Source organism: Sander vitreus, chromosome 5 (genome assembly GCF_031162955.1).
Source record: "Sander vitreus isolate 19-12246 chromosome 5, sanVit1, whole genome shotgun sequence".
In the NCBI taxonomy this organism is placed as follows: Eukaryota; Metazoa; Chordata; class Actinopteri; order Perciformes; family Percidae; genus Sander; species Sander vitreus.
Genome location: NC_135859.1, coordinates 17,092,009 through 17,112,635, shown reverse-complemented (window position 1 = coordinate 17,112,635; position 20,627 = coordinate 17,092,009). Strand labels below are relative to the sequence as shown.

General features: G+C 41.8%; 1 protein-coding gene across 1 annotated transcript; it reads right to left on the bottom strand.

Annotated features, from left to right (window-relative positions):
* Positions 1 to 7,707: 7,707 nt before the first annotated feature.
* On the bottom strand, positions 7,708 to 19,849 carry rasl10a (RAS-like, family 10, member A). Its single transcript, XM_078249714.1, has 3 exons — positions 19,634 to 19,849; positions 11,666 to 11,795; positions 7,708 to 7,973 (listed from the first exon to the last, which is right to left on the bottom strand). The coding sequence occupies exons 1-3, from the start codon at positions 19,847 to 19,849 to the stop codon at positions 7,708 to 7,710; spliced, it is 612 nt and encodes a 203-aa protein (XP_078105840.1).
* Between the last annotated feature and the right edge of the window lie 778 nt (positions 19,850 to 20,627).

Here is a 20,627-nt window from a genome sequence, read left to right as displayed (position 1 = left end):
TCCGCAGAACTGTAAAACAGGCTTTATTGTCCTACTACCGGTATTTTAGTCAATACGGCTCGGCCACTCAGCCAAGTGTAGTTTGTAGTAACGTACAGGTGCCAATAGATGGCAGTAGCTACATTGGATGTAACACGGGTTTCATTTAATGCTAGCAGAGAAATGACGGGCTCTGGTGCTAGCGACGGACTTTTCAACAATAAAACGAAAAGAAGGATGAGCTGACAAGATTAGCCGACAAGAGCATAGCACGGCTCGCTGGAGGTGGGAGGAAAAAAGTTAGCCTGGAGCTAGAAACAAATAGCTACCGTCTATAACGTTAATCAGATACTGGTGTGCTGCAAACCAGCAATGTGTTTTACAAAACTACTGTATGCTCTTAGTGTAATCTACCAGCAATACCGTAGTACCTGTATTTGAAATAAATACCTGGTATTTACAGGGTTCAAACTGACGCAATGGTGGTGTTTGATTAATTCTGACCCAAATGGCTTTGTCACCCTTCTGGCTGTTGTTGTATATGGTGATATTTTTGCAAATGTTTCTTAAAAAATTAATCATCTCTGTCCACTGGAACACTATGGCCTTTCATTTAAAACAGTTTATTTAAAACAATTATACTTATCTGGAATTAGAAATAAAGGCCTGCCTCTAACAAAAGCCTGCTTCAAATAAAAGTCTGGTACCTTCTGCAGTTCAGGTAAATAAAAGCCTCGGTTTTATTTGAGGAATGACGGTAGTTAGCTCCTCTGTTGTGAAACAAAGACGCCCCTCTTTCAATGAGAATTGTTTTTTACTTTGCCACTGGATATATTTCCCCCCATTGGAGGAACCGTAACAGTCTCACACCAAGAGTCGTCATCAGCCCATAGACTGTATATTAATGGACAGCGCATGTGTGACGTCACCCATTGGTTGGTGGAGATCTGCTATCCGTCGTCGAGTTTGCCGTTTCGGGCGCAGCCATCCTGGTTGCGAATGTGACAATTTTAGACGAGAGGGAGGAGTGAGGGAGGAACCACGTTGCGTTACACACTTTCACTGGCAATCACATCATAGCCACGCCCTAAAACACCCCCTGCTTTATCACCGATTTTAAAATCCACGAGACCATAATTCAAAAATTAACATAATTCTGTGTTGCAGAAGACTTAAAACTAGCGATTGAGACCATAAACTCATTATGAAAGCTGCAAATGCGAAAGTGCCTTAAACCTGCATTCTATCTGAATTCCAGCAGGGGGCAACACGTGCGGTTGCAAAAGGAGGTCGGTTTCTGTAGAAGTCTATGAGAAAGTGACCCACTTGATTGGGAGGTCGGTTTCTGTAGAAGCAAAGAATTTCTAATAAGGGAAGAAGTTCCACTCTCTCGTTACTTCCGGCTTCTGAACTGGTTGCAGTTCCATTTTTGATCCATATAGGGGGCGCTCACAGGCCAGTGCAGAATGAATGGGACTCTATGGAGCTATACCCCTTAAAATCCACTTTTCTCAGGATATAATTTTTTTGTTTAGTAATTTGAATGTTGCATTCGAAAGGGGAGGCTAAGAAAATACACACTGCTGGGTGTTAGAAGTGGCTTTTTTGTTCTAAAAAGCCTTTTAAAATGTCAATGACGTCATACACATTGTACGACCAGAGATACTGCTTTATGGCAAGCTCTGAGTCGCTTCCTTTTTTCTCTCGAGGTATCGACAACACAACTGACAGGTTAGGCTCTCCCTGTTAATACACGTGCTAGAAAGAGGTTTGCTAATGTTTTAAAGACCACGCCGAACTATTCACTCTGACATTCTGGTTCTGCTTCGGATGCCGTCAAGCGGTATCTCCGATCGTAATCAGTCCTTCACTGACCAATCAGCATTCATTAGCAGAATGCTAACGTGTTATGGGCAACAACGACTCAACCTGTAAGAAATCAAAAGGACATAAGTACTCGTTCATTCAACTTTCGACCTATAATCCATGTTGAACTTGCAAAACGACAATCAGGGATAAATTTAGCCGTCTAGCTCCATAGAGTCCCATTCATTTTGCACTGGACCGCAATCACCCCCAGTGGAACTCTGGTGGAACTGCAACCAAATTCGGTACAATGGGGCTGAACAGGGAGTGGAAAGGCTTCACTTTCTCGTAGACTTCTACAGAAACCAACCTCCTTTTGCAACCGCACGTGTCGCCCCCTGCTGGAATTCAGATAGAATGCAGGTTTAAGGCACTTCCGCATTTGCAGCACTTTGCCGAACCGGATGCGTTGTCCATTGATATTAACAGTCTATGCATCAGCCCCCCTCTGATATAGGCCTGTAGTCTGGTTAAAGAAACTGTAACCTCTGGGAATGTTGTCTGAACAGACTGACAGGTCAGTGGAAAGCGAGGCATGAGCCGTTTTAAGTGGACAAGCTGGACAAGCTCAACTTTTTTAGCGCAACTTTATTTTTTTCACGCACTTGAGGCTGCTGCTGCAGTCCCCTGGGGACCTAGCAAGCACAGCTGCGGACTGCTTGCTAGGTTAACTAGTTAACAAAAACGTGAAAGAATAAACGCCTTAAGTCTAATGTTAATGCTAGCTAGCTAAAGTTATTCAAGTGTCTCCCCCATAGACTAGCTAGTTAAAATTAAATGACAGCATTTAGACAGTTACTGTTAAAGGGATATTTCACCTTTGGAAAGATGAATATATCTTTAAATTGGGTCACTTATTAAGTAGAAATGTAAATTTTTTTAGAAATTGGTGGCTTCTAGGCCGAGAAAAGCCAGAAAATTTGTTTTTGGCTCATGTGGATGAAAGACAGAATGCACTTGCTTCACTGCTTTAGAGTCCACTCCCAAGCCACACCTACCGTTAACAGACAGACAGACAGTGAGACAGTCAACTCAACTCAAGTGTGTTTTATTGTCATTTCAACCATATACACGAAACAACGTTTCACCGTGGCTCAAGTGGTGTTACACATTTAAAATATATAAAAACGACATTATATAAAAACGGCATACGAAAACAGGCTACATTTAGTGGACACACATAGGCTCCGTAAAGTTCAGCTAACGCATACTAGCATTAGCGCTTGGTGGGCTGTAAACACAGAGTATGAACACAGCCGTAAATTTGCGTGGAATGTAGAATGGTTGGCATTTAACAGTTACAAACTCCACCAGCAGTTAGCAGTTAGTTGGATACGTAGACTGTATATTAACAGTCTATGGTTGGATACCAAGCACCCCCATTTCTGCACCGGTCCACTAGTCTTACCCGGCGAAAGAGCAGCATCTCTATCTGCTCAGAAGGCTAGCAGGCCTGTTAGCTGGATAGTCCGGTACACTGTTGTTTCCACAACAACAAAAACAGAGCAGTCTCTGAACTCGCATTGGGAGTTTCGTGGAAGTTGGATGTAGTCCAGTTTGTTGTCTAATGAGCGGACACTTGCAAGCAGGATTGATGGAACAGGTGGCCGGCTAGCATTAGCTTTCCACCTAGCTGCTTTCCACTTCTGCACACCGCTGTCGAGGTCCTTTTCCCCGGCTAGCAGCATCAGGCAACACCGCAGGCTGAGGTGCTGGTCTCCGTAGCAGGCGAAGCTCGCGTGGTGTGTCGAGTATTCCGTCTGTAATAAAGTGTCCTGCATATTCTCCGATCTTTACCAATGTATCCCGGTGGCACACGTGCGGTAGTTTGAATGCACATAATTGTTGTAAAAGTTTTCTGCTGAAAAGCAAAGCTCCCTGTTGGCGATGCTTTAAGATGGCTGACGCTCGTTTTGCTTCGGGAACCTTCGGGTAAAGACCTATGGGCGGGTTGAAAACATGCGGAGTAGCTCCTACTACTGGCTGTAGTCCATTGCCTCTGGGCAAAAAATCTTCTGATGACGCAAAAATCGTCGTTTTCCGTCATCGGAAGATTTTTTTCCAGACCCACAATACAGAGATATCTCGTCTCAGGGGGACATGAGGGAGGGAAGCACGGTCATTCAAAAATACTACCGTGTTTCTACTGATACAAAGCTTAATGCTAAATCGGTGAAGTATCCCTTTAAAAAACATAATCTTCATTATGTGCTCTACTTACCACTGTCTTGCTTTCTTTTCTCATCATCCTACTTTTTTCTCTTCCCTTTTTCACTCCCAGAAGAATAATTCCTCTTGATTTTCGTTTGACTTGTACGTTAAATCAATTCAAAAGTTTGGTTATCGTGGTTCTAGGGAATGACATGGGGCTGCCTCAGGGAGGTTTCCGACTGAGATGTCATTGCAAAAAGTAATTTGTTTGTTTTTTAAGGGGGGGGGGGGGGGTTGCGGTCACTGTGGTTGCCACATTTTGAGCCATTGCTGTGGAGTAAAGTTTGTTAGCCCTCGGGGGCCCCGGCTGCCCTGGCCATTCGTGATCGTGTTGATTTGAATGCAAATGTCTGCTCTATCAATTCAAGTCTATGATTCAGACTTGCCCCGCGTGATGTTGTTATCTAAACATTCCTGAGCATGCGGTTTGGCTGCTGATTTCACACATCTTAATTTAGTAGATCATCAGTAGGATCCATGTCTCAATTACCCACAAGGCTGGATTATCAGGCAGGCAAAGCAGTAAACTGGCCCAGCGTCCCAGATGCCCCAAATGCCCCAGAGCCACTGCCTTTTGATTGATTTTTGGTAGTTAGTTGTGTATTATTACCACTCTATTTTGCGAGTGGATCCTATGTTAAAACTTTCTAAGAACAGTATTTCAGTTTATATTCTGTTCGTATGGTGCATATTCCCAAATAAAATTGTGTTTAATCAAAATTACCACAAACTGACTGACACTTACTTAACCGGGAATTTGGAGGCGACAGGGTACACAATACACAGGGCCGTAGATATGGTGTAAGGGGATCAATAATGGCCCAACAACAAACTCTTGCTCCTAGACTACATAACAGATTAATGTGGCCATGTTACCCACAGGAGAAGTGGAGAGGAGATGATCCAAAGACATATATCAGCCAACCATCAATCAGGCTACACATGTAGTACAATACCATGGACAGTGCTGAGATAATTACTCAATTAATTCATTTGCTAATATATTATTGACTATCATCATTATCACGCTGTACCTTAAATTAATCAGTTATTACATTGGGGAGATTACCAAATGATCATCTAGCATTCTTAAGTACAATCAAGAATACATTTTAAACAAAAATCTAATAACTGTAATGTGTTTAGTGTGTGATGCCTGATCTGTTGTTTGCCTCTGATCTGGCTCCTGATAACATTGCTTTACCACAAGGTGGCAATGGTGTCAAAATGATCTTAATGTGGTGTAAATGTACAGGATTGAAAAGTGACCAGAGTACGGTTGTTATTCTCAAATGAATTTAATAATTTATCATGTGTCCAAAAAATAATAATACTCACAGTACTAACATGGTAAAAATAAATACAAGTTATGTTTCTGATAAAAAACAGTAGCCCTTTTTATTTGGAAACGCACACAGACAAACTGATGAGAACTCATGCTACACACAGTTGCTGCTACATATTTCTTTTTTTGTACAAGAAAAAAACAAACACAGCCATCTGCCTGATTGAAGGGTCCAACACTACATCTTGGAGAGATCATGAGCTTGTGCTCTCACATGCCAGTGAAAAACGACTACATTCACTCCACTCAGCTGCTCATTACAGTGTCAGAAAACCATGTACTGTATTACAAAAATTAAACACAATATCAAATTTTCCCATCAGTGCAATTAAACCCTGACCTGTTGGCTCTATACCAACAAAAGCATGCAAATCAATTACTCCATAAATCACTCTTACAGTATATACAATAGGTCTGCTTACTTTCAGTGCAGCCACGTTCACAAACTACCTACTGTAACTAGGCCTAATTAAATTTAAAAAAAAGCAACTGTTAATCTCACAATATTACCAATTAGATACTATTCAGATACTGATATGAAAGCTTTATTAAGGTTTCCTGTGATGCACTCATGGGGTGTTTTGTGGAAGTCATCAAAGAGGCTGTACTCGAAATACTGAAAAACAAACAGCGCACTGGGATTTCCTCCACACAGCTATCACAGACCATTCCTCAATAGGTGTAAAATGTTTTTTCCCGGCCACATGCACTAACATGCACATGTGGCCAAACCGGCTACAAAAACAAGATGAACACAGAAGCTCAGATTACAACACACACAGAGGTAGTGTGACTTAATTCTCTGCTTAGGACACATTACTCCACTATCTTTACATAGCAAATATTTGTCTGCTGCTATAATTCTGAATATCAAGGACAGCCTCTTCAAAGCTGCAGTGGGTAGAATGCAAAAAAACGGCAGAATTGGAAGTAGAGTGAAACCTCTTCCAGCAGCTCTCCCTCCCTCCTTTTTGTCGCAAGGGCAATGCATGCGCTGAGCAGCCAATGGGAATGCTCTATCTCTCTTCAAAGACCTGTGATTGACCAAAGTCACCCGTGACAGCTAGATAATCTGAAGCCTGGAAACAGAGCCAAGAGAATGTGCAGAATTCTAGTTTTCTCTCATACCACTCAAATTACAATATGCTGAAAGATTATTATGGAATTCTTGCCCAACAACGGCAAAAATAAAGTGCCTACCACAGCTTTAAGATCTGCTTCTTTATTTCTGCAGGATATCTGAGCACAAGTAGATTACGTCTACTTATATGTGAGGCATTTTTAATATAATATGGTGGTACATACTGTATAGTCATACAGTCGTCCCTGTGAGATTTTATTGCTCCTTCCTAATCCAACGCTTCTACATCAGTCTCTTATCTTGCTGTCTGTCCTTTGCTTGCCTGAATGTCAGCTTTCAAACCTGCCTCTCTGACTTGCTCTCTTACTCTCTCTCTCACACACACACAAACACACACACATATAAACATCCACATGACAACAACCATACGGGTTCTTGTTTCAGGCTCTGCAGCCTCCTGTAGGTCCCCTGTTTCCTGGATTTAACGTATTCATCAGAAACAGACACTGAATGAGAGGAGGGAGCAGATGAAAGCCACATAGTACATCATGATAGGGACTGCAGCATTTTATGCTGCTAGACAACCTTAAAACCTCCTTTGCCTGAACAAACTGTAAGCCAAGGTTGAAACGGGGGAAAAAAATCCAGGTTACTTCTCAGAATCTAAAATAAAACACAATCTAATCATATCTATTTCAAGATATTCCCCCCAGAAGTAAAGCTTTAGCTATTATTTTGCACTGTATTATACTATCTGCGATAGAGCATATATATATGATATGAGCGTCTGCTCTTCACCTTACTGAATATGACAAATTCAAAAGGAAGACTCGATGATATTGCTGCCTCTCCGTTTTGTCAGGCCCAGCTACAGCCACAAGACAAGAACCCTCAAAGAGTAATTTGGGAAGCAAAGCCTCAAATGAGTAGCTGTCTAGTTGATGAGAGAAAAAATAACTGTGCTATGCTAGCCATATTGGTTTTCACTTGCTCTCTCTCTCCTACCTCCTTCCTTGCATTAACACATTTGACAGGATCTGACTAGGAAGTGGTCGGATGATCACTTGTGAAATTTGAGTGTATTTTACAGCGCAAGACTAATAAACCTATCAGCTCAGTAAAGCAGCAGGCCACAGGGTATTTTTCCAGCCATTTAGATCAAAAGTCCTTTTTTCTCCACTGCCGCTCCACTCCTGAGGTGAGAGGGTGGCGGGAGCTCTCTGGGTCACATGATGGTGCAGCGGTTCCTCTGTAGCGCCCCCTGCAGACGGATGGAGGTGTGGTTCTGGCGCATGCCCCGTGCCACTGCGATGCCCAGCAGCTCTTTGAAGAGCAGGATTATGTGCCAGTTAAACTTGGCAGAGCACTCCACATAACCGCACTTCCAGGTCTTCTTCACCAGGACTGACACCGCCCTGCGAGGCATGAAGCGCTGCCGCTGCAGATCTCTCTTGTTGCCCACCACCAGGATCGGCACCTCACTACTGCTGCCTTCCCTGCAGGAGCATGTGAGAGGTAAAAAAAAAAAAATGAAAAAAGGGTTAATTTCAAAAAGTACAGTTACTATTTTGGTATCTGTCACAGGGTTGGCTGGGCGTGTATGTCTGTGTGCAGTTTTTCCCTTCCTTCTGAGGTGTGCGGGGGCGGACTGGAGGATTAGAGCTCACAGGCTCAAGGGACCTCCCACCACACTCTGCAGCAACTGATTTACAGTATTATGAAGTGTGGAAATGTATGAATACATTTGTGACTCTAGACTTGTATATGTAGCCTAATGCATAGTCCTACAGTGTTAATGAAAAACAACATCTAGATGAACATCATCAAGTCCAACCATTTCCAGTAAGCCCTTACTGGTGGTGGTTTGGAAATCCAATCTTATGCTCTGCTTAAAAAGGAGACTAGGGCATTGTAAAAAGGAGTTACTACAGTAGAGGAAATCCTGGATTAGATTGTAGAGCAACTACCATAAAGGAAAGAAAGCTCATTATATAAAATGGATTTCTTACAATGAGATAAATTTTTGCTTTGAAGGCTTTCTATTTGGTTGGGTGCCAAAGACAGGGGTAGCCTAGCTCTGCCCTCCTACGTACTTCCGCTCAATTTTCATTTTCCTTCAGTACACCGTCTGGGTTTGCGGTATATTCTTGGGTTTTCTCTGGCCAAATCTTTACCGGTCCAATAAGCGAACAGAGGGAGTGGCTGAGAACTATGACGTTGAGGTCGTGCGCTAGTTTGAGTTGTAGTTGGCCATGATGTTGTGGCTCTCCTCCCCACGGGGTTCGGGAAAAGTTTGATTTTCCAGCTCGCTCCGTTAGTGGTGAAGGAGTTGGCTAAGGCGAATGCTAGCGATGCTAAGCTGACGTCACGACCAAACCTCAGCGATTGCTTATGGCAGATCCAATAGTTTTAAACAGAGTAACAGAGTACCCACCTTCAAGGAAGTTAACGCTTGTCAATGGAGAGTGGCCAGACTCTCTGTACAAATGAAATGTACCAGAGTCTGGTAGGACCAGGCTAAGACAGGGGGGCTGGGAGCTTTAATTATTGTTTTTTATGAAAAATAATATAAAAACTGCAGTAGGCCAAGTTGAATTCAGTGAGGACTATTGAAACTGGTAAATTATGAAACTTGAAGGAGCAGTGATGTATGTAGCACACTTGCTGAGCTCAGTGTCAGCTGAGGTGTAAACTGTTAATGCTGCTTAACAATGTATCTCTTCCTCTTAGTCTGAATAAATGTTTAATTTTGTTACATCGTGCCTCATCTTCTGACAACAACTTGCATGCTTATGAATATTTGCACGTCTGTCTTCACAGATGGACAGATAACTTGACAGAGAGGAAAGACAGAGAGAGAAAATGTACAGTACAGTTTTGAATCCCCTGAGGCAAAGTTCTTAAAGATGTAGGGTTGGGAAAACACATCGCAGTAATCATCTCACTTTTCACAAGTCATGCAACAGACTTAAAATAATAACATTAATAATATTCTCCTGTAGGCTGCACCATTTGTAACATTCACGTTACTGTTTGTCACGTTCTTCCAATCTTCAAGGAAAAGGCTAAAAACACCCTGTGCTCTCTTCACAGGCAATCGATGAACAGCCCAGTGTCCCAATGTGAACGACCAGACACAGGTGAACTGCAATTTGCCATACATACACAATCAATCAATAAATAAGTACATTTTCTAAAATACTAGTGTGTTTATTTTACCTGTGTGTACCTGTGGAAATCTGTGTACCAATTAGCCATTTTTGTTGTAATGTGTCCACTAATTACCTTTTAAGAAAGTCTAATAAGATCCAACAAGATCTGACAGAGGGAAACACGTTTACAATGTCCCACTTATTAGGGTACGGTTTTGTTGTAATTTGTTACAAATTAACTTCTAAGAAAGTCTAATGAGATCAAACAGTGTAAAATAATGATGGACCTCACTTTAGATTACGGTATATACAGATTCTGGTCTAATATGTCGCTTATTACCCAATAATAAGGATGTAACTGGGTTTAAAGATACAATGTCCTGGCAGCTTTCATGTTAATGTGTGATAGTGACATGCATTAAATGTTCTGATGTCTTAAGTGGTATGGGAGTAGAGTATCGATGAAGCATGTATGTAGTATAGGCCTATATATTAACCTATTAATAAGATTATTCACCACCTACAAACACCACAGGACTCCGGAGAGCATCCAGGCTACAGTATGAGGGACATGTGAAGAAGTGACCAGAGGTGACTCGACATGGTTTGACATTTTCTTAACTGTAACAGTACTAACAGTAGTTTTCTTCTAATAAGCAACAAATGACACTGAAAGACAATGCCTGATATTTTGTTTCTAATTAGAGTTTAATTTGGTGACTATAGTATATTTTGGGTTTAATATGGCAATATATGCAGTTTCTAATTACAGCATAATTTAGGTATATGGTGTCTAATTAGGGTATAACTTTTCATTTACTGTCTAGTTAAGGACACTTTATTTCTAGTTTGGTTTAATTTGATACAAAGTATGTCTTATTACGTCATATTAATGCACTGTAAAATAAAGTGAGACCAAAATATCTCCTCGTTTATCTGCTGAAGTATTTTAGAAAAACGAGATATACTATATGTGTGCAAGTGTGTGTGTGCATCTGTGTGTGTAATTTGGGGGAAACTCAGGAACGATAGACCGAACACTGTCATAGTCTTCACTGAGCTGAAGGCAGGGTTCATGCTATAGAATAGAAATAACTGAAAAATGATATTCTGGTTTTGAACTGATTTTGTCAGCGGAACTTTGTGGAGTATTTTAAGAATATATATATATATATATATATATATATATTATTTTTTATTTTTTTTTTACAGTAAAGTTAAATAAACATCTATCTACAGTACAGCCACCCTGTGCTATAACAGCCTCCATTATTTATAATTTCAGTTTATATACAGTATATGTCCCTTCTCCGCTCTTCTGCAGTCTGTCCTTAGAGCTTTGTCTTATGATTACAGATTTCTCCTTTTTTCCATTTAGTCTTCCCTCCCCAGCTGCTGGTGATAATGGTTTTCTGTCAAGGGTCATGAACATTCCTTTATTGACCTTTATTGTATCTCTGGTTATCAAGTATTTTTCTGCTGTGCTCTGTCCAATAAAACCAGAAATATCCCCAAAAGAAATCTTTCAATCACTAGTGACATCCCAGATGGCTCTCATGTAGCAATGCAAGAATCAAATGTCATTACTGAACTGTCAGGATGCAGGGAGGAGTGTGTTGAATTATTATATTATTATAATATATCACCACCACAAGCAGCCTATCTATCACTGGCGCACTGTCACAAACGTGTAATTGTACGACTGTGTGGAAGGGCTGTGAAATTGCATGCTGTCTCCAGACAGATGACAAGGTGATGCCATTAGAAATCACCAGTAGGGTGGCCGGATAGCTCAGTTGGTAGAGTGGGTGCTCATATATAGGGGTTTACTCCTCGATGCAGCGGCCGCGGGTTCGACTCCGACCTGCGGCCCTTTGCTGCATCTCTCTCCCCTTTCATGTATTCAGCTGTCCTGTCAAATAAAGGCCTAAAAATGCCCAGAAAAAGAAATCACCAGTGAACAACAACAAGCTGTATGTCAGTTGTTGCATGTTTAGTAACGGGCTGGCCAACTGAGAGTGTGCTGTTGACCATACCTGTGCTCCACTATCTGCTGTCTGATCATCTTGACGTATTCAAAGCTCTCCACGCAGCAGATGTCGTACACCAGGATGTAGGCGTTGGCATTGCGCACACCTCTGCAGCGCAAATCCAGCCACTCCTACAGGACAGACAAAGAAGAGAAAAACATAAATGTAAAAAAAAGATATACAGTATGACCTAGAGACTTTTTAGCCATGCTACAGTAGAGGTGACTTCGGTCACTATTGGATGGATTGCTATATTAGGTGCAGATATCCATGGTGTCCAGAGGATGAATCCTACTGACTTTTCATCCAGGCCACCATGAGGTTGACATTTCTGGTTGAGTGAAATGTTTTGACAAGTAAACAATAGATTGTTGGACTTTTGGTACACAAATTCCTGTCCCTGTCAGGATGAATTCTAATAACATTGCTGATCCTCTGACTTTTCATCTACTGTAGTGTCACCATCAGGTCAGAAATGCAATTTTGTCCAAAACTGCAAAACTAAAGACATTCCCATTAAAGGGGCTGTACTCAATTTTCAGGAAAAAATGTGGTCTGGATTGCCTCAACACGGCTCTCACAGACCGTTTCCCAACTTGTCAAATACCGGCGCTAACGTGCACGCGCCTGCAGACCGGCTATAAAAACAAAGAACAGAAGCTCAGATTACAACAACACACAGAGGGAGTGTGACTCTCTGCTCAGGACGCCATTACTCCACTATATCTTTACATAGAAAATATGTGTTTACAGTAGAGGGATAGCTAGCAGAAAAGCATGTGGCATTGTATAATTACTCTAAGACACCTTGGCTCAAAGTCATAGTTTGTCTGCCTCTGCTGCTTAGCACCTGTGATAAAGTGCAGTGAGTCAATGAAGTTGTAGTTGCATTGCTCTGGGAGTCCAACAGCCTAGAACAAAGTCATAAAACATGGTGACCGCCCGGCAGTAAGCACTGCACAGTGTTGTAGCGATATATGTTCAAGGACAGGCTTTATAGCTTGTAAGTGATAAGCTAACACTTCTGTCAGGACAATGAAAATTAACTCATACATCTGTGTAACTTTTGTTGCTGCTTGGCTGCGCTTTGTGATGCAGTGCACACTCAGAAACATTTGTTTAATGGTAATGAGTTTCAAACTGTTATTAAAGCACATGGCACAAGGGGGTACATTTGCACCTTACTGGGGGACAGTTGCTTCAATAGAAACACAGTGACCCAGTCTTCTATTCATGCTGTGTCTCCCAGAGCTCTCACCAACCCTCTGCCACCCTCACTGCCTCCAACTGAATTCAATGAATTTATAAGCATTTGATCTGATAAAAGAGGGGGAGGAAAATAAAGAAACTTCAGGGGGTGGGAGAAAAGATCTGCTGAGGGGGATGAGCAGACAGGGTGTCAACATAACCTCTGGTGTGCACGCACACTGCTAATGAAGGGCCAGGAGACTCTGAGACTGTCAGGAACTGTGTGCAGTTTAATTCGGTTCTATTCTATTCACTTTAATTCAATTCAATGTATACAGGCAGGTGATACTTTATTATGTGCAAAAAACAATAATGCATGACTGTATCTATACTGAGGTTGGACATCATAGTGTCATTATTTCAATAATTTCATCACAGAGGATCTTAAAGGAGTAGTTTGACATGTAATATTGTCCTCACTGTGAAGTTGCCAGGCAACCAGCGGAGACTTCAGGAACTCACTCATCTAATTCTCGGCAAGAAAACAGAAAAGTGTTTTCCCCAAGATGTTGATCTGTTCCTTTAACTTTGATGTAGTTAAATCACCAGCATTTATCAGTTCTAAGTTGTGTCTAAATATTGAGCATATTTAGCAAACATTTGGAAAAGATTGAATAATTTCTCTGCACAAAATATCTTTCCATCACACACTTTAGACACAAATATAATCCTCTGTATGACCACTGCTGAAGAATGTTATTTTTCCATATGTTGTTATGATTTTCAAAGCTGTCCTGCTTGATGTAGTAGATCATTTGGCTTTGTGTTTTTTGACTGATGCACCTGCACCTCGGGCACAGATGATTTGGCCTTTTCGGAGCTCTGTTTGTTGCATTGTGTTGCTTTGAAAACTCAGATATCAAAGTGCTGATTATCAGACCTCTTTTCATTTTGATGCTTCTATTTAGCATCAAGCTAATTTGACCCTCGTCTGTAGCAGTGTTAGAAGTGAATGGAAGTGATTTTCCATGTGGTGTTTACATTATTTTTTCTACCTCCTGCAACAGCTTGCACAACTTGAAATAAGAATGCAAGACATCTAATTACATGGCTCTCAAGGTTGGAAAAAATGTGCTTTTCAAATCATCATATTGTACAGGTAGTCTGTACAAAAAAGATGAACTACTAATTTGTGACGGGAGGCTAAGGGAGCAGGCGATGATCAGTGTAACTTCTAATGATGATAACGCTAACACATCTGTCAGCGAGGAAAGATTTGCCTCCATTTCATTTTGATGAGGGCGTTTGTGGGTTCGTGTTTAGGTGAGTGTGAGGAAGAAACAGCATCACACATCAGCTGGGAGATAATGAGGCCATACAGGCATGGAGACAAACATGTGGCACAAGCATCACTGCTATCCAAAATGAAAAGAGAAGACAGAGGAAGAGAGAAAGTAATGATGTTGTGAAAATTGGTATAAACGTGATTATTTTCTCTCTCCAAGTGAGAAACAGAAGGTGTGACACAATTTAAAGTCATGAGAAAATGTTCACCTATTTTTGCCATACAAACAAGACATAATTGCTGTCATAACAAAGCATAAAATCACAGCTCACCCTTTTCTTATAATTGAGGCAATTTATGACATCAGAGGCACGCAATGGCTTCAGTTGCAGCCTCACATCCCTCTGAGGCTAAAAATAGCAGCTTGTGTTCTCATCTCATATCTCTTTTTAGAAACAGCAACACTACTTCTCCAAATCCAAACAAGAGGCAAAATAAAGAAATAAAGAGCTCGGAGGACAAGACAGTGCGGCAATATACGGCTGATAATCTGAAGTCAAATTAATTTAAAATGCACGTGTGGGCATGTTTATTTGTGTGTGCTTGCAGGCTGTGAGAGTGTGCTTGTGGGAGCGTGAATGTGAAGTGTGGTGCCACTGTCTGTATCCTCCAGTTGGTCTTCAGAAAGCATCGCACACAAAAAGAGCATCTCATCCTTCGCTCCTCAAGAGCCAAACAGATCATGTTTCCCTGACAACTGCAGGCCTTGGCCAGTTTTTAGCAGGCTATGGTAAAGCTGTCACGTCTCCTGATATTAGTGGGGGCAGCTTAACCGTCATGAGTGGTTGTGATGGATCAATACTCAAGCACAGGAGGGAGGCCGGTGTAACCTGCTGGGGGAAGGGTGTTGAGCAATTAGAGATATGTCACACGCAGGCCACCGTGGCAGATTTGCAATTAATATGTATTACATCCCCTGGAGATGAAACTCCCATTACTCAACGGTGACCTATGCCAGGCCACCATTCAAATCTATAAGTTTTATTGTTCTTTTGATTAATGCACTTGGATGGAGAGGATTGGTTCTTGGCTGGTTTCTTGCACTCAAACACAGAATCATAGTCACAGTACAGCTAATCTTTGGAAATATAATCATGAATTGCTAACAAGGATTTCACATAAGTTCAGACAGCTTTAAAAGAATAGAGCGACATTGTCGCAAATAGGCTAATTCGCTTTCTAGTTTGAGGAGAGTTTGATTAGAAGATGAATGCTAATTTCATATTTGGATGGTGAATGTGAGTCAGTTAGCTTAGCTTAGCTTAGCATAAAGACTGGAAACAGCTAGCCTGATTCTTTCCAAAGGTAAAACATCAGCCTACCACTCACTAATTTGCATCTTATGTCTCATTTGTTTATTCCATAGAAAAAACAAAGAGAAGAAATTAACATTTGTGGTTTTACAGAAGGTTATTATGTGCAGGACTATTTCTTGCAGCAGTAATAGGAGTTTTCGTACGGCTTAAACAAACAAGATAGCATATTAATTCAGCCTGTTCTCATGAACCATACATTTGAAAAGCTACGACAAGATAAGAACTGTAATTCATATGATTTCCGCGTATTTTTTTGCTGTGCCACATTGATTGCAGCTGTATAAAAACGCTGCTGGCTGGGAGGTGGATGGCTGGGCGTTAACACACGGCAGCTCGCGGTGCTCTGTACCCGGCTCCCATTCACCTATTCTCGGGTAACTGAACCACCAACTAGAAGACCACCAAAACTTTCAATTTATGTAAGCCAAAACTTTGACACACAAACAACTTAAATGGTTGTAAACAGGCTCCACAGATGCACACATCATATTTCTCCTGCGTCTGCAAGAGTCAAAATGACATGTGTGACATGAAAAGCAATAATTTCCACCTTGTTTTCACAGACAGTATCGACGGAGCTAACTGAGAAAAAAAATGTCCAGAGAAAGAGCAGGAAAGGGAGAGGGAGCATTTTGTGTGGGAGGAAGTCATGGAGACACATTGTGGCTTAAAAAAAAGGAAAGGAAAAAAAAGAACAAGAAAAATCATTGCTGAGTCCACAGTCAGGTTTAAATCCATCTGTCATTGTATCCTATTGACACTGTGACAGATGCTCTCTAAATGCAACACTATCAGCAAAACAGACAGACTTACCGCACAGCCTCACTGTGAAATAAAGAATTATTTTGCCTGTCTCCAGCATTGGAAGGATAAAAATGTCTGTCTACGTGGTAAAAATGGGGTCACAAGTAGCCTGTCTGCCTGAACATCACTGCTCTACTTTCAAATATAATCTGAACTGATGTGAAATTGCCACGCTGCATAGGTATGGGGGCGTAGTGACTCACTCCATTCTGCAGCTTATACATCACAAATTTCAGAGGACATTATAAAACCTAATTTGGTAACCCTTACAGTGTCCATTAAACTCTGTGCAACCTTTCTAATTGACTGCAGCAAATTCCTACTGTCTCCCCTGTATTTTTTTTAAATTATTATTCCCAGCAGTGTTTCAGCAGAGAACTGTGCTTTAATTTAATCTGCTGTGTACTGCAACTCAATTTCAATCAGCTTTCTTTGAGCTGTCCTCTGCCCCCTGATGCAGGTGACGTTTCTCCAACCACGGGGTAAATACAGAGCATGGCGGTGAGTAAAAAACAAGCCCCATGTCTCACTGCTCCTGCTGTGTGAATAGAGGACGTCACCAGGCGAAGCAAGAGTGCGTGTTTAGAACAAGCAAGACATGACAGGAGCAGAGAGGAAGAAGTACAGCAGGTCTCGCAGGGTCGTTTCTCAGCATATGAGTAACCATAAATCTGTCTGATAGAAATGTTGTGGCGGCACTCAGCTAATGGTTTCTTTCTGCCTGTACAGTACACCTTCCACAAAGGGCCTCTGAAATGAACATAAAATGTCCACACAACATGATATGGAATGATGAAAGCTGTGTGACTCAAACTTTGGGACTCCCACACAAACTCATGAGACTCATTTCTGTCTTATTTCTGCTGTCTGCTCACCTCCCAACTTGTCCACTAATGGAGGTTAAGCACCATTTAGCAGAAGAAAGAAGACATTAAATCAGAATGTCTTTATAAAGGAGCTCTGTGAGCAGGAAATAACGAAGCACCCTGCAGACCTCTTAAAACTCCCTAACAAACCGTTACATCTAATAGAACGGCTACATGTAATTCTGCAGCAGCCTGACATGGTGAACGCTCTGGCCTCTCAGCCTGCCTGTGAGATGTTTTCTGTGTTAGCTCCAGGCTTCTGAGTGCACAGCAAACCAACACTTTGGGAGGCCTCTCGTTCAAGCTGCTCTTTTTTTGTCTTCTCCCTGGCCTGATCTCATTTTCTCAGTGGCACATCTTTTTTTGTAGATAACAACAGCTGTTCTTGGTAAGTGACACAGAAGGGGAGAAAGCAGCAGCAGCAGAGTCAGGTGTGGTGACCTTGGAGAGTTCTATCTTGAAAGCATCACAGCCTCTCCACTGAGGCTGTGATGAAGTGAAGAGGGGCTTGGAGTGGGCCATGTTGTTTCAATACACGCACACCAAATTCATACTTTTTTTGGGGTACTTTTTTTTGACTGGTAAAGATAAAGAGAGAAATATCTGAAAGGATAGATCACATTTTTTTTCAAGTCTTAAAACAACACTCACCTGCACACATACATTGAAACCGGTTCTGCCTGCTGAAAATGTTCCTCCTTTACATTCTGGCTGTGAAGAGATCCCTTCAGCGATTTCAATGTAAGTGATGGGGTATAAGTTCAGATGGAGCTAATGAGAGTTCAGCAGTCTGAGTTGATCAAATCAAGTGGATACATAACAAAGTTACAGGAGCAAATTCCCTCTTTTTGTTTCCACAGTGCTTCATTGCTGAACTGCAGTGCATGGACATATCAGACTAAAAGAATGTCATTTTAGAAGATACCCACTTAATAAGTCTAAGTCACTAACACTGTTGAGGCCTCATATTGGCTTTGGAACTTTAAAATACATATTTGCACAGAACGAGGACAGAGGATTTGTCCCCCATCAAGGCCAATATGGACAAGAGAAACAATTACAGTGTCCAATAAGGCTTTTTAAGATAATATAAGAGAGACTGTATTGTCATCCATCTGTACACAGTGCAGTTCAGCACATAGAGGAATGAAATTGTGTTCCTCCTGGTCCCCAGTGCAAAACAAAAAGAATGAATGATGCAACATTCAGTGTGATCGAAGCAAACATTCAATTTTAATTTGAGTGTTGTTTTAAGACAGACTTGAACAAATGTGAACCTATACTTAAAAGTAGAGATGTTCCGATACCGATACCAGTATCGGTATCGGCTCCGATACTGCCTAAAACGCTGGTATCGGTATCGGGAAGTACTGGAGTTTATGCACCGATCCAACACCACGTAATAAAGCCCTAAAAAAAAAAATACGTTAAAGTAGTTTATTTATGTTCTTTTTCCGTTTTAACTGACTGTCAAACTGCAGAATAAAAGAACGTTCTGTGGCATTCATGTTTCACAAAGAGTTTAACCTGAGCCAGACCGACAAAGATAGAAATAATATCACATCCATACAGGGATAGTAGTATACAGATCTTAAAACATAATAAAATATATGACACACTGGTATCGGATCGGTACTCGGTATCGGCCGATACGCAAGTTCAGGTATCAGAATCGGTATCGGGAAGCAAAAAATGGTATCGGACCATCTCTACTTGAAAGTAAAAAAAAAAAAAAGCTTCCAGAGACAAACGCTAAAGAGAATTCCTTAATAGCCCCAATCCTTGGCGACGAAGAGGACTAGAAGTGACTACAAACCTTGGGCCTTTGGATCTAGAGTTTTTGCTCTGATCCTGCAATCACGTGTCTCCAACTAATGAGGTTTGGCATATGACCTGTGTCCACGAATAAAAGGGCAGTCTGCTCTATTTTTAAATTGGGAGTTTAACCAGGTGCTGTGGTGATGCAGCACAACCCTGCTATCATTTTCTGTGCGTGCCAGCCAGATTCAACCCAACAACCACCACCAGGAGCATGATACTGTTATCAACTCATCTGCATAAATCTGACACTGAAGAAATGTTAGGATTAATGAACAATATGCAAGCTGGCATTCCTTCCTTATGAGGGGGTTGGGAGAGAGAGAGAGAGAGAGAGAGAGAGAGAGAGAGAGAGAGAGAGAGAGAGTTTACAACCTCAAAGTGAAGCTCTCCAAGGCTAAGTCAGTCGGGTCTCCATAGCAACTGGTAGACTAAGGACATCTGATAGTGATAGAGGAATAAATAAAATTGGTGTTTTTCTCTTTGAGGAACGCCATTGGCTGTGAACAGACAGGTAAAAAAAAAGTAAGATGTAATACATGAGTTTCAGGGAATCTGAGGATGGATCAGCAAAGCTTGTATAAACCCTTCTCTAGTAAAGTTGCATCTAATTCCTCAGACAGACATTATACCTGACTGGAGCTGGATGGAAAGGAGGAGATTGGCGGGACGTCCAAAATCTTCAGGTCATACATGTTCCCGTTGAGGATGACGGAGGGTCTGTACACATATCTGGTCCTGGTCGGTGTGTACACCTCCGAGAAATCGTTATAGATGAACTGGCGGATTATAGAAGTTTTCCCCACTCCGGGAGCACCGATGACTGCGATACTCAGCGTCTCCACCATTCCTGGAGCACAAGTTCAGCACCATGGACAGCGACGACAACAACAGATGTGACCGTCCAGAAACACAGCTGGCCGCCGCTGTTTTGATGCTGCTCTGATGGAATTTAATCCACCGCTGCCCCCACCCCCTTCTTTCAAACAGCAGCCTCTAAATCACCTTAACTGGGTGCAATTAAACGAATTGGTGGCCGAATAAATCCCCCACCAGTCGAGCAGAGCGAAGAAACTTTATCTCCGGGCTGAGTGAGAAAAGAAAGAAGCCATGCAGCTTGAAGGTTGTCAAAAATAAAGCTCAACCATGATCATGCAGATGGAGGGATTTTCGCTGCCTCTTCAATCCAACACAGAGAAAAAAACTCTTGGTTTTTAGGGGACATCCCCAGGCGACCTCTTCCCTCGTAAGGAAGCGTAAAAGTCATTCCTTGTTGTTCCCGCATGGGCATAATCTCATACAGGCTAGACTCTGACCTTGCCTAAAACGCACAGGAGCCCTCGCGGTCTTCATTGATTGTCTCCTCTGCACCTCTCACTCATTTTTACCGATGCACCACCGCCGCGCTTCTCTATCACAGGGAGGACGGGCGCACAGCCGCCAGCCTATACGCTTCCCACGTGTTCTGAAATTGCACACAACGCCATAATCGTGTTATTTTGTCGATGACAGGAAGATAGATTCACATCTGCGTGATTCAAAAGAGAAAAGTCAATCCACACATCATGCACACGCGCGTTTTCTGTGAAGGCATCTGGAGCCTATTAACGAGCAGTGTGTGTGTGT

Excerpts from the sequence above, each read along its gene's own strand:
- rasl10a (XM_078249714.1), bottom strand. The coding sequence starts at position 19,849 with ATGGTGGAGACGCTGAGTATCGCAGTCATCGGTGCTCCCGGAGTGGGG. Across the intron at positions 11,796-19,633 it reads TTCCATCCAGCTCCAGTCAG|GAGTGGCTGGATTTGCGCTG; the intron begins GTATAATGTCTG and ends TCTGTCCTGTAG. Across the intron at positions 7,974-11,665 it reads GATAGTGGAGCACAGGTATG|GCAGCAGTAGTGAGGTGCCG; the intron begins GTCAACAGCACA and ends CCTGCAGGGAAG.